The sequence below is a fragment of the Spea bombifrons genome, chromosome 7 (assembly GCF_027358695.1).
Source record: "Spea bombifrons isolate aSpeBom1 chromosome 7, aSpeBom1.2.pri, whole genome shotgun sequence".
Classification (NCBI taxonomy): Eukaryota; Metazoa; Chordata; class Amphibia; order Anura; family Pelobatidae; genus Spea; species Spea bombifrons.
The window spans coordinates 3617989-3631629 of NC_071093.1; the positions used below are offsets into that span (position 1 = coordinate 3617989).

Genomic DNA, 13641 nt, shown 5'->3' on the forward strand with positions numbered 1-13641 from the left:
GCGTCCAATCTGTTAAGAGGTCCTTAGAAATCTTAGAAATGCAATATGGAGCTCGCGAAAGTCTGTAGGCGGCCCCCAGCATTGTTTTCCATGGAGCCGTCCCGTATCTTACCGGCAAACACCTGCAGTTCTGCTTTGCAGGACAGCTCCCCGGCCAGGTTGCGTGCCGTGCAGGTATACACCCCGGAGTCGTCAGGCGAGGTGTTCAGGATCACAAGAGAACATTCGGCATCATCATATACAAAGCTGAAGTGTCCACTCTCAGCCAACAGCAACCCATCCTGAGAGAGAAACGTTTATTAACTCCAAGCACGTAATAATCAAACATATACATAATAATGTATAGAATATAACGTATATAATATAATGTATATAATATAATGTATAATGTGTATAATATAATGTATAGAATATAATGTATAATGTATATAACATAATGTATATAATATAATGTATAATGTATTTAACATAATGTATAGAATATAATGTATAGAATATAATGTATAATGTATATAATGTATAATGTATATAATATAATGTATAGAATATAATGTATAATGTATATAATGTATAATGTATAGAACATAATGTATAATGTATAGAATATAATGTATATAATATAATGTATAATGTATATAATATAATGTATAGAATATAATGTATAATGTATATAATATGATGTATATAATATAATGTATAATGTATATAATATAATGTATAGAATATAATGTATAGAATATAATGTATAATGTATAGAATATAATATATATAATATATAATATAATGTATAATGTATACATTATACATTATATTATACATTATATATAATATAATGTATAATGTATAGAATATAATGTATAGAATATAATGTATAATGTATAGAATATAATGTATAGAATATAATGTATAATGTATAGAATATAATGTATATAATATAATGTATAATGCAGGGCTTGACAAATTTGTTGTGAATCTCGGCGCCAGGTAAAAAAGTTAGGAGCCAGGATTTTTTTAAACTAACAGTTGGTTAGGAGTGATCTGATCATCATCAGCCCACTTACTAAACTCACAGCATTTGACCTGGAAGCACCCTGGACTTTCAGGTCAGTGCTGTTTGTTTTTTTTTTGAAATACATTTTTTTCATTTTTTTTAACTCTTTCGATGCTGATGTTCCATTGGAGCACAGCATTGACAGATATTTAGTCCCCACAAGCTTGTGGGAACAAATGTTAACCCCTGCAATGCCACGAATGTTTCATACACAATTGTGGCATTGAAGGGGTTAACGCTGCACTGTCGCTCTCATGGAGTGATCAGGCAGCAGGGGAGGGTTGGGGCTGGTCTCCACACTCATGGCGAGACCAAAGAACCCTCTCACCCTGTCCCTGAAGACCAGCCACTGCAGGGGGGAGTCTATGATGACTGCTGTAGGCTTCTATGCCTACAAGAATCATCAAAGGGCTTGTGGGGGCTCGTTTTTTTGCTGTTGCTGGTCTGCCTGGGCTTCCAGGCAGACCACCGGCAGCAGAGCCCCTTACAAAACGGGAGTTAACCCCTAAAACGCCACGATCGCGGCATTGAAGGGGTTAACGCTGCACTGTCGCTCTCAGGGAGCGATCAGGCAGCGGGGGGGGGGGGTGTTGGGGCTGCTCTCCACACTCATGTGGAGACCGAAGAACCCTCTCCCCTGTCCCCGAAGCTGCCTCTGGCAGCTGGGACTCAATTGCTGGTCTATGGACCTGCCATTGCAGAGGGAGTCTCTTTGATGACTGCTGTAGGCTTCCATGCCTACAGGAGTCATCTAAGGGCTTGTGGGGGCTCGTTTTTGCTGTTGCTGGTCTGCCTGACCACCAGCAGCAAAGCCCCCAAAACGGGAATTAACCCCTAAATGCCGCGATCGCGGCATTGAAGGGGTTAACGCTGCGCTGTCGCTCCCATGGAGCGATCAGGCAGCTGGGGGGTGTTGGGTGAGGTCCCCAGACTTGTGTGGGGACCCAATCAACACACAAACCCCTTCCCCGAGGCTGCCTGTGGCAGCTGAAAACACGATAGCTGCTTTTCCAGCAACCGCGTTTTCAGCCTACAGGATCACTCCGTGGGAGTGATCTCAGGCTTGGGGGCGGGCTCGGAGTGGCTGTGCTGTCTGCCCAGACTTCTGGGCAGACAGCAACAGTGCCCCCGTGTGGTGACTCAGCCTCTTACATCCACAATTTTTTCTGGATGTAAGAGGCTGACAAAACCTAGGCGCCAGGACAAAATTCTCTGTCGCCATGGCGACCTGGCGCCTGGGATTTGTCGAGCCCTGGTATAATGTATAGAATATAATGTATAGAATATAATGTATAATGTATATAATATAATGTATAGAATATAATGTATAGAATATAATGTATAATGTATATAATATAATGTATATAATATAATGTATAACGTATAGAATATAATGTATATAATATAATGTATAATGTATAGAATATAATGTATAGAATATAATGTATAATGTATATAATATAATGTATATAATATGATGTATATAATATAATGTATAATGTATATAATATAATGTATAGAATATAATGTAAAATTAATGCAGGAAACGTGTATCTTGGATCCAGACACATTAACTGCATGGATCCCACACAGCTTGCATGTAGATGATTTTGAGAGACGCGCACCTTATACCACATGATGTCCGGAACCGGCTTCCCTTCCACAACCACCACAAAGCGAGCTGTCTCCCCAACGCCAATCTCGATGTCTTCCATGATGGAATCAAAGCGTGGCATTTCTGGAAGATGATGATAAGAAAGATGAAGGTAAATGAAGATAAACGCTAGTTACCCTTTCTTATCATCCTAAAAAAAAAGATTTAATATCTATGGGGGCACCAGGTACAACTCTGAACACTCTCAGTACCTGCCATCTCGATGCAAATGGTGCAGCGGTCAGATCCATACTGGTTTCTGGCTTCGAATATCAACTGGCCAAGGTCGGATTTTTTGGGGCTGTGGAGTGTGAGCGAGTGCTGATCATCGTCCGGCATACTCAACTCACACACGCCATCGACGGTGTTCAGGACGGTGCCGGCTCTAACGAGAAACGCGCGTAATCAGCATTTACGATACAAAACGTCTAAAATCACCACAACTTTCACAAATCTAATAATATTTTTGCGATCTTTGCACACAACGGGAAAACCCCCAGGTGGGTAAATGGGGGCAAAATACATGAATATTCTGGTGGCCCTCTTTTGACAAGCAGTAACAGAGGATCGCATTGGATAGCATTGGATCGCAGAGGATGGCATTGGGCCATATCCATAAATGGGGCGCTTACCTCCGCCACGTGACTCCGGCCTCCACGTGGTTGAGCGTGACCGTCACACACAGAGGCTGATTCTCCACCATGTAAAGGAGTTCAGGGCGATCTAGAATCAATGGCGCCTCTTGCAGGTAACGACCTGTAATGGCAGAATTATCACCGTCGCAATTATCGAGATTCATTTGGCTGCCAAATGGGGCCATCATTTCAGTTTATATATAAAAAAAACATAAAAAAAAACTATAATTACAGGAAATCTCAGTCTTCTCGCCAATAAATGTTTATTTTATTAAGTTCTAAGTTCACAGACTTTTTTCCATCCCTCTTCTTTATTTATATTTTATGATAAATGCTCTCGATTTCGTCCTCCTGAAATACCGACCTTTATCAATTAGCCCCACGCTCTGGCTGGGTGGAGAAGGTTTGCTGTGTGAGCTGGAGGTACACGTGACGACACGGAACATGTACAGGTGACCCTTGGTCAGGGATCTGATGCAATGGTTGGTATGTTTTAGGTTGGCGGCGATGACCGTCCACTGGGGCGAGCCGAGAACCTGCTGCTGGATGGTGTATGTGATCAGAGACTGGTCTGCAACGGGTGAACATTAAACCGGATTAAAGCAACGCCATGATACATTAATCTGAATTCAGCAAGATTACTCGACGGTCCAATAAGACATCTGGGAAACAATCCATTTATGGGGATTTTCAAATAAAAAGACGGAATTGTCTATAAAAATGTAAAATAAATTGCATATAAGAAATAATATTCTTAAAACACACCACCGGCTGGTATTATCTACCTATGGCAGGATCCAGTCTTTTCGGTGGGTTCCATCTCAGCTTGACGATCCTTCCGGTCACAGAGGTAATGACAGGGGGTCCATCCGGTGGGGTAGGTACCAGATCTGGATGGGAGTCAGCAATGAAATGTCAAATACACAAGTGTTCGGGTTGTGTTAATTGTCACGATGAGCTGCTCAGGTCAACCTTTTTGTCTGCTCACTAATGAGACTCAACGATCGACATGACACCTGAGTTACCTCTAACTTTATAAATTTATGGAACAGACTTGTCAGGGAATTATAAGAAACCAAAGGAAAATATTTCTGGTCCTTACCCGTAACGTAGAGGTGGGCGTAACAGGCTGCTTTTCCAACCTTGTTGGAGATTACGCTTTTGTAGACACCAGCGTGGGAATGACTGACGGAGGAGAACATCAGGCGATGAATGTCCTTATCTGAGAAGAAAAGAGTGGGTGAAAATACAAGGAAGCTAAATAATAAGAATAGTGTGAAGCATGCGCAGGTGAGATCCCCAAGATCCCCATCCTCCCTTCATGGCGTTGAAGGGAACAGAGAATAAAATACAATATAAGAACTGCATTTATCAAGCTTCTGTTTCATCTGACGCCGTCTATATCAGCACCAGGCTCACATTGAGTCATCCTGCGTTCCTCTGAGTTTTCGATCTTCTGTCCGTTGTGATACCAGGTGATGGTGGGATACGGCATGCCGGTGACTTGGCACTCCAGCTGCACCTCGCGGGACTCCACCACGTCCACGTCTTGCAAGGGGCGCAGGAAATCGGGCATCATAAGTCCCTCCACCTCACTCTCCTGCACCTCCGGCTCCTCCGGGATGGACGGCATCTTCTCCAGCTTAGAGCTTGTAGGAGGAGAAGAGAAGTGGTCGGAAAGCATTTATCAATCGCACAACATTCCAAGCAAGAATGGGTATGCGATACATGAGCATACGTGACTTCATGTGTACCATACGGTGTTCACATACACCGCGTGAGCTTAAACAACGGGCGCCCATGGCACGCAAACAGAAGTCAAACCCATTTACTTTAGCAGATGGTGTATTTGAAAGGAGATACACCCCAGGGTGCCATAAAAATGCCCCTTATGCCCCCTTATGCCCCTTACATATGAGACGCGGTAGCCGGACGTGGCTCCTCTACATAGAGCTCCGCGGAGCACTCGGCCGTCCCATGCTGGTTGGTGGCAGTCACTGTGTATTGGCCCTCATCTTCCGTGGCCACGTGGCTGATTAGCAACATGTGATGACCCCCCTCTCTGAGGATACGGACCGTCTCGCTCTCTTGCACCGGACGACCTGCATGTACAAAACGCATCAAAGGACACAAAGCTTACTGAAACAACAGCGGCAGACACCATGCCGGCAGGAAAAAGCTTTACAAACATAGTTTTTTAGAAGATTTTAGCTTCTGGAGCAGTTAGTGCCGGTGGCAGCCTGTGGCAGAGCCAGCATTATCCAATCCGTTTCATGTCTCTCATCACACCTCTTTACAAAGTCTAAGGGTTCGGCTCCCACTGCATACACATCGGCTTTTAATTCATATATTACAGGTACTTTTTGAATAATGTATGTTTTTTATCGTATAGAACTGTAAAATATAGGATTTGGGAAATAAGACGGAAAAGCGATATTACTCACCGAAGTGAGACCACGTGACGACAGGCGGCGGGGTGCCACTGATTTTGCAGTCCAGCCTGGCACTGCGGCCTTCCACGGCATCGCGATCTGACATCTTCCGGGTGAAAAGAGGAGCCAACGAAGGGTGCACTGTGAGCATGGCGCTACACGTCAGCTCATCTGCCGAGGACAGAGCCAGCACGCGATTAAAAAAGCTGAACGCAGAACCCTAAAGATATAATGTATGCATCGCTCTAGGGGACTCGAGAGAAGTCGTTGACTCCATCGTTGGTTTCTGACATCACATTCTGGGATTGCAACAATGTACACTATTTAATGTACACTATTACCAGACAGTGAGGTCACAAATGGGCCAAAAATCACTAGTATTTATGCATAAAAAAGCAAAGCTTTAAACATCTTATCATCTTTAATAATAATATTAATTAAAAATAATAATAATTGTAGCAAACAGAGTAATTCCATTGGTCGCTATGGTAATATGATCACTGGTGAAAATTATGCACCAGAATGTTTTTTTATTCATGACGATTAATGTGTAGAAGCCGTTACATGTTGGTTTGGAAAGTTACCAAATTCTCTTGCACCCAGCTTCTAGCTCGATTTATTATTGTAGATTTAATTACAATATGCCATTGTTTAGCGTTTATACAACTCAAGGAATACAAAGAGTTAAAGGGCAAGAGGATGAAGAGTCTTTCCAAAAATGGCCGTGCCCACCGGCGCCCCCCTGTGCCCTGTAAAAGAACAGGCAGCGAGGGCTTGAGGAACCTTACGGTGTCAATAGGTACATAATACACAGATAGCTGTGTATAAAGATGGCGTATGTGTCCGACGTAACACAATTAGAATGTCAGCCTCGGTTATTAGAATGCGGTTGAGTCCACACTCCAGGCTCTCCTCCTCTACGACATCCCAACCCTACTCAAAACTCAAACTTCATTCTGATGCCAACAGGCTAGGCATATGAAAAGCATATAAAATGATTAGGGGGGGGGGTGTAAGGTGACACAAAGGAGACGTAACGAATTACCTCTTGTGGTGCTCAGCTTGCAGGTGTAGACCCCGCTGTCGTCCTCGTGCACGGAGTTCAGGAGAAGGATACACTGCTTCCCGTTGAAACGCATCTTACAGTCCAGCAGCGCCGGCTGCAGCAGCTTCCCGCGGACCATCCAGTCCACATCCAGATCGGCTGGCCCCGATACCACACACTCAAACACCGCCGCCTCGCCAGCGCTCACACTCACATCCTGCAAAGGGGCGATCACCTCCAGACCGGTACTGCCAGGGGGGGCTTCTCCCACACCACGCCAAGACCACGCAACAAGGCACCACAAAGCGACACAATGACCGACAGAAAGACAACACAGAGAGAGGGAAGAGAAATGTTACAGAAATGAGAAAGAATGATAACATATGGAGAGAGGACAAAAAACAAAGGATGACGGAACAGCACACAGAAATTGGGTTAAAAAATATAGATTGACGGTCCGTAAAACTGCCTATGGCATGATCGATGAAGCCCAAGATTCTAAATGGGCTTCGGAAATGGCGGGTAGTCATGCCCTGTGTAGTTTATTTTGTGTAGCCTTGTACGACATAGATCAAACCGCCAAACAAGATGAGACCTACATGAAAGTCTAGTCTCAAATTATCTTCTAGAAATATTAGTTGAAGATTCCCCGCGAGAAGCAGCTCCGTAGATACGGTGTGGCAACTTAACGTTGATAAATGTAAAATAACGCACTTGGGATGTATAAATCCCAGGGCAGAATATAGCTTCGGGGACCCTGCTCTGTTATTTTTATTGATTACCAGTTCCTGGGCGATAATCATGTTACTGTTACTCGTTACTCTTATTACTCGTGGCATTACCAAAGACTGGAATCCCCAGATCTAAACCCAAAGTATGTTCCTATGATCTGAGTGGAATTGGCGAACCTGTTCTACCCTCCTTAACCATTACCGGCACTGGTAGGTTATGGCGACCAGTAAGCTGTACTCATCATTTGTCAAGAAATTCACTTAAATTCACTGAAAATATAATGATGGACCACAGATAGCCTGCAAAGTATGTCGATAAGCCGTAGGACTGTATATTTGCTCGTGAAATGAAAACGTGGACTATTACGACTTTGATGGAACAGTAACGTCATTCAACGGTCAACAATAACGGTAAAAGCAGGGAACGGGGTTTAATGGGTTTATCTACAAAAGTAGGAACGTTCACAATGGTTGGCTTTAGAACTCACCAGCTCCACTATGCATTATACCGGCTCATCTTAGCTCTTCTTCTAAGAGAAGCCCAGTAGGGTTGGCCTTCATAATGCTTTATTGAAAGCTGTTGAGTCCAACGGAACCCCACAGATTCCAAAAGGAAGCAAATATACAGAGAACCCCAATGTCAAGTGAGGTATGGAATGGACCAACTTGGATCTAAAGACCTTCGTTCATTATAGCTGTGTCTTTGATGAGGACATTCGAGTCTCCGACTCCGACACCGGCCAAGTTTATAATAAGTCAATGACTTCACCGACCGACCCTTTAAGTATAACAAACAAACGGAATCGATTTATCCTGCCAAGCGAAAGGATCACAAGGAATATTCTGGACTAAATGACCTATTCTATGAGTTTAACGGACAATAACTAAATCTGATGACATCATGACATGATTCCGGCAATATGATGATGTCACAGTCCACAACAAATAAACGGTAGGCCGTCACAACTAGGAAACGATACACAGCGTAAAAAAATAAACACATCAAAATATTCGAGCCGACGGCACGGTGACTCCAGTAACGGTGCAAAATACCCAAGGGGGGGACAAAAAAAAACACACACGTCTGTTCAAAAAGAAGATTTTATTGGGACTACAAAAAATAGTTATTTTAAACAAAGTCTGTTCTATTGTGACCTGAACAAAAGGGGCGCAAATTAAGCAGAGAAACACACCAAATAAATCGTACCCCCCCCGACCTCAATCAGGTTACGAGGGTCTCTGTTCTAATGTAGTCGGTAAAAAAAAAAATTGTAGAAACAAAGGAGAAATCTGTTCCCTGCTTGACCCATTTTATGATAATCTATAAAATATGTTAATAGCGACTCCTCGCCGTAAGGATGCATAGATCTGTCTTGCATTGATGAGGTCGGCTCTTGGTGGGTTGAGCGAGCCAACGTTCTACTGGGAATCCAAAGATCTTTTGTTGATTTGCTCCAATTTGACCGATTTGAAGAAAAAATATTTTTCCCGCACCGTTAGTTCCCTCGCCTTCGTTTTTTACGGGAAATTTAACGCAGCGTTGCAAACCGAGACCACTCGCCAATATGGCGTGTTCTCCCCGTGCGATTATCCAGCAGACATAGTGTTCTTTATACATAGCGTCACAAATAGTATTATCGTATTGTGAAGGTCCCCTTTTGGCCAAAAAGTTAATAATTTCATTATTTTACTTCTAAACACACACAAAGTACAGTGTACGCATCATGTGGTTGCGTATGTTCCTGCCATGATGTCACGTTGTCTACTTTTAATTGTTGAACTAACGCGGTAACGTGACGCTCGCTTCGGGGATTTTTAAGGGTTAAATCTTCATTAAAGCCTCGTTATGTCTCGCAAGAGCCATGTCTAATTCACGCCAACAGCAAAAAAAAAAGGGGGGTTATGCATGAAGGGCAATTTCGGTCCTAGTTGGCAATACTGGTGCAATCACCATGGCAACAAAATGATTATTCTTGTTGATTGCATTTATTTTTCACACCTAAATCACAAATACCTGGATTCTAAACTAAAATAACCACAAACCGGCAATTCCTACCAGTCTCGACAGATACAGACAGACTTCGGGGCCCCGTGGCGGCTCCCATCTAATACTCACGCATCTGATCGCGCCTCAGTACATCACAACACCGACACACGGCTGGATCCTACCGAATACATGCTAAATTCACACAAATCATGCGCGACCTGCCCTACGCTGACATACATCGCATCATCTAACACCTAATACATACATCAGAGGAGTACACTGACAGCACACACAGAGCCACATTCACATAAAATACTCTGATCCAACTAACGCTGCGGAACCCCCAACCACTCCCGACAATTAAGGACCAAACCGCAACTTTGGGGACCCCCGGTATGGAGGGATATTAAATACCCCCCTGACTTCTACCCCCCCGGCGGTGAATCGGGACCTTGGGAGGTAGACTTTAGGTCATTTAAACCCAGACAGCGGAGAATGAAATCAGGACGGCGGGATCTCGAATCTTTCTGCCTTACTTTTCGGTGGCATAGAGTGGCAAAATCGGGACAGTTGGGAGGTATGATGTCAGGCAGCTGTCTATTCTTGGTCTCTGTGAATTAGACAGGACTCTTGGAGAATTCTCCTACATTTATTGTAGGTTGGGACCAGTCTCCAAAAAACTCTCTCCAAACTGCTGATTTCCCCCAAAAGTTACAAAAAAGAGGTCAATATTTCAGTTAACCCCCTAAAGTCTGCAATGCTGCTTTAAATGCCCACGCGCTTCGTACCCAACGTGTCTGGGAAAAAGAGCTTTTTTTTTTAAATATTCCTCTATTTTACATTTTTTTAACCATTGCACATAGACGGGTGCGGGGCTCACAGGCCAAACTGGGTGTGCTTGTGTGTATTTAGAGCATGGCATCCGGCTGAGGGTAATGGGAGTTCAGCCCAACAACATAAATTCTGATTTATCGCTAAATAAAGCTCCCTGAAAGTGTAGTATTTTTAGCGTTGTTTTTTTTTTATTATTATTATTTTTATTTTGAGATAGCGGTCCTAGAGGTGCTGGTGCATTAGAGATATCAGTGGCTCCTTGTACCACTAATTGGAACTTTGGGGAACGTATTTACTGCGGGGATGGACTTATAAAAGGGGAAAAAAATGGCCCAGGGTCTATGAATAGTGAGCCGCGCGTATTCGTAAATAGTAGCCAAGAGATTAAAAACGATGCCGTTTCACATCGTAAGGGGAATCCCTCCGTTTCACGGCGTATCCGTGTGAAGTAATAGCGTGTTGTTATCATCGTGTTGGCATACGTATGGATCAGAAAAGAGGTTTTATATTTCTTGGTTCTGGGGCGCACAGCCCCATATGCAAATGAGGTTCTCAATTGGTGAAGTCAACCAAGAAAACAACCCTTTTTACCCCCTTTTACCTCTCGAACCATACCTATCCAGGAATGGAGCTGCGCGTTCTCCTTGCGCTTCCTCTCCCCTGTATCTTCTCTCCATTCCCCTCGGACCCGCATGCCATACACGCACACAGCCCCGGGGTTATTGCCCAATGTTTGCCAACATACAATTCCCGTGATGTCCTGGTAAATCTAGCAGGACTTGTGATGGAAAACCAGGACTGCTTATCATCGGGTATTTTCTTGGCGGAAGAGGGGCCCTAACACTGATTCATAGAGGTTCCCTGAACTGGGGTATTGGGGTGAATGCTGATGGACGGTGTGGTGCGTGAAGCAGTAACGCGGAAGGAGAGAATTATGGCGGTAGTGTAGTGCAGTCCGTTAGCTCTCTCGGAGCCGCTCTCATTGACACGTGAAGCGCCCCCCATGTTTTTTGTTCCTGTTCCATCCTATTTGCAGGAGGGGGTCTCTCCCGCTCCTCCGCGTCTCCCCCCTTTTCAGATTGGCCAGGGCTGTTCTCTCTCCTCTTGCTCTGTTTTCTGGGACAGCGTGGCGGCTCCTGTGTTAGTTTGTTAGTGACAGGAGATTATCTGACTCCCCCTGCATACAGATAGAAAGTGCAGTCAGCGTGCGAGACAGCCATTCGCAGCACCGGGAACATACGCGACGGGGGGATCAGCAAAGCCAAAGTGGGAACACAAGAGATGTCAGCCTTCAGGAAGCTTAATCTTATCAAAACACACCATTTATAATCAGCCGAGGGGCCGTATTTCCCATGATTCCATGCGCATGACTTATAGATGAAATTATTCCCATTATTCAGACTTTACATTCATATCAGATTATGTCTTAATTATAAATGGCGCCAAGGGGTAACGCCGGAATTTTTGTGCATCTTACTAATTATTTGGGAACGCTGATATTTAAACATGGATTCCCCTTATTGTAGATTCGATAGGATGCGAAGATATTCATTTACTTTAGAATATCCTGCTGTTTTTGTTTGCAGCTAGCTGGGGGAAGACATTTACCTCTGCACACTCCACTTCCTGAGAAATCTTACATAAGCTTTGCTGCTTTGAGCGTGTGCAACAGGAATCTGCTTCCCCCACCCTGATTCAAACTTATTATTTTTTTCTATAAATATATATATATTGTATTTTTTTTTAGGGAAGGCTGACATATCCAGTGTACACAATGAAAGCGTATTCACATACAGTTTAAGTTCCATACATTTTGTTTGTGTGCGCACATAGCATAGAAATATCATCAGTAAAACATTGCACAGCGCCGAGCAACACATGCATAAGCAGAAATAACACAACAGGCGCAAACATAAAAAAATCCATTTCACGTGCGCAATTCAAAATTGGGGTTAATAAACAGTGATTATTACATGAGAGGGAGGAGAAATTGCAATCGTTAATTCAAGTTACAGTGATAATAGGACACGTGTCCCCGGGCACCTACCCACCTGGGCGGCCAGCCAGAAACGGGTGGACTACAACTCTCACAATCCTTAGCGTAGGATGGCGGGAGATAATGATATTATCCGAGGAAAAGCTAAGGGAATAGGGGATAGTGACGAAGGCATACGGCACGCCAACGCTAGGAATTTTAACCCTCTCAATGCCAGAGGGATGGCACATACACAATTATTTAGTGATTGATTGGCAATTGATTGCCAAGTTTAGAAATGTGATTGTTGCGTATGTTTAAAGGGAGATTTAAAGGGAAACGGACAGAGATATATTTGAATGGGGCCAGGAGATACATTGTATCAAATTTAGTTACAATAAAATCCATTAATAGTGATTTCCTCCCAGAAATAAGATAAAAGCATTCCGTACAAAACGAGCAAATGCGGTTTTTTAAAATATAAAATCACGTTGAGAAATCTCCACCTTAATGTTGAAAGTTCTGGCTGTCCAGGTGGGCTATGGGTGTCCAGGAAAGCAATGAGGTTCAAAACATTCCATCAAAATTTACCCAAATAATGGATTTATTAAAAAAAAACAAAAAAAAAACATTTTGGGTTTTGTGTTGGACCAAATGAAATATGTTCAAATAAAGACCCCGGCATTCATCGGCCTGCTGCATGGCAATTTTCTCAAGACATTCGCAAGGATCCAGATGCCTTTGGCTTATGTTCTGATACCAGACTTAAGGTCATGCGCGCCTCTCATTCTGCAGCGATAAGGAACGCTTTCTCTGTTACAGGAAACATGGAATAAGCTGCAGCGCGGTGAGTCAAGTTTCAGCCGGGGTACGCGGAGCATCTAAAGTGCTGGACGAGTGTATCCAAACGTATCGTGTGCCCGGCACACATGCAGCGGCGGCCGGTGCCATGCGCGAACCAGGAAGGAACCAGCTTAAGGCGACATGCAGAAAAAAATCACGTGAAGAGGAGAGAGCGACGGAACGCAGCACTGTATCCATTATTCAAGAGCCACGAGAAGAGAGGAGCTCTCTAGGTTACGAATACAATAAACATCATCAATAGATCCGGGAACATTGCCAAAATAGATCCGGGAACATTGCCAATAACTCCGAGACGCAAAACTTTGGAATTGATCATTTAAAGATCTTTTTTTGAGTGGAATATGGTACTAAATTGTAGTATTTTAAAAAATATGACTTTGTCGTAAAACAGAAACCTGCCTCCCAGCAGAAGTGGTAGAGGGTAATACAGTGA

The 13641-nt window shown here is 43.5% G+C and overlaps 2 protein-coding genes across 3 annotated transcripts in view; both read right to left on the minus strand.

Annotated features, from left to right (window-relative positions):
- The window catches only part of GMPPA (GDP-mannose pyrophosphorylase A), a 63350-nt gene that overhangs the window by 28775 nt on the left and 20934 nt on the right, over nt 1-13641 (minus strand). The window lies entirely within an intron of this gene.
- The window catches only part of SPEG (striated muscle enriched protein kinase), a 69879-nt gene that overhangs the window by 18836 nt on the left and 37402 nt on the right, over nt 1-13641 (minus strand). For both annotated transcript variants that reach the window (XM_053472145.1, XM_053472144.1), the window contains exons 10-20: nt 6818-7078; nt 5785-5943; nt 5253-5442; nt 4760-4989; nt 4443-4562; nt 4126-4230; nt 3705-3911; nt 3338-3461; nt 2918-3090; nt 2677-2789; nt 113-281 (exon numbers count right to left, since the gene is read on the minus strand). In XM_053472145.1, the coding sequence (XP_053328120.1) occupies nt 113-281; nt 2677-2789; nt 2918-3090; nt 3338-3461; nt 3705-3911; nt 4126-4230; nt 4443-4562; nt 4760-4989; nt 5253-5442; nt 5785-5943; nt 6818-7078 (1851 nt within the window). The remainder of the gene's footprint in view (nt 1-112; nt 282-2676; nt 2790-2917; nt 3091-3337; nt 3462-3704; nt 3912-4125; nt 4231-4442; nt 4563-4759; nt 4990-5252; nt 5443-5784; nt 5944-6817; nt 7079-13641) is intronic.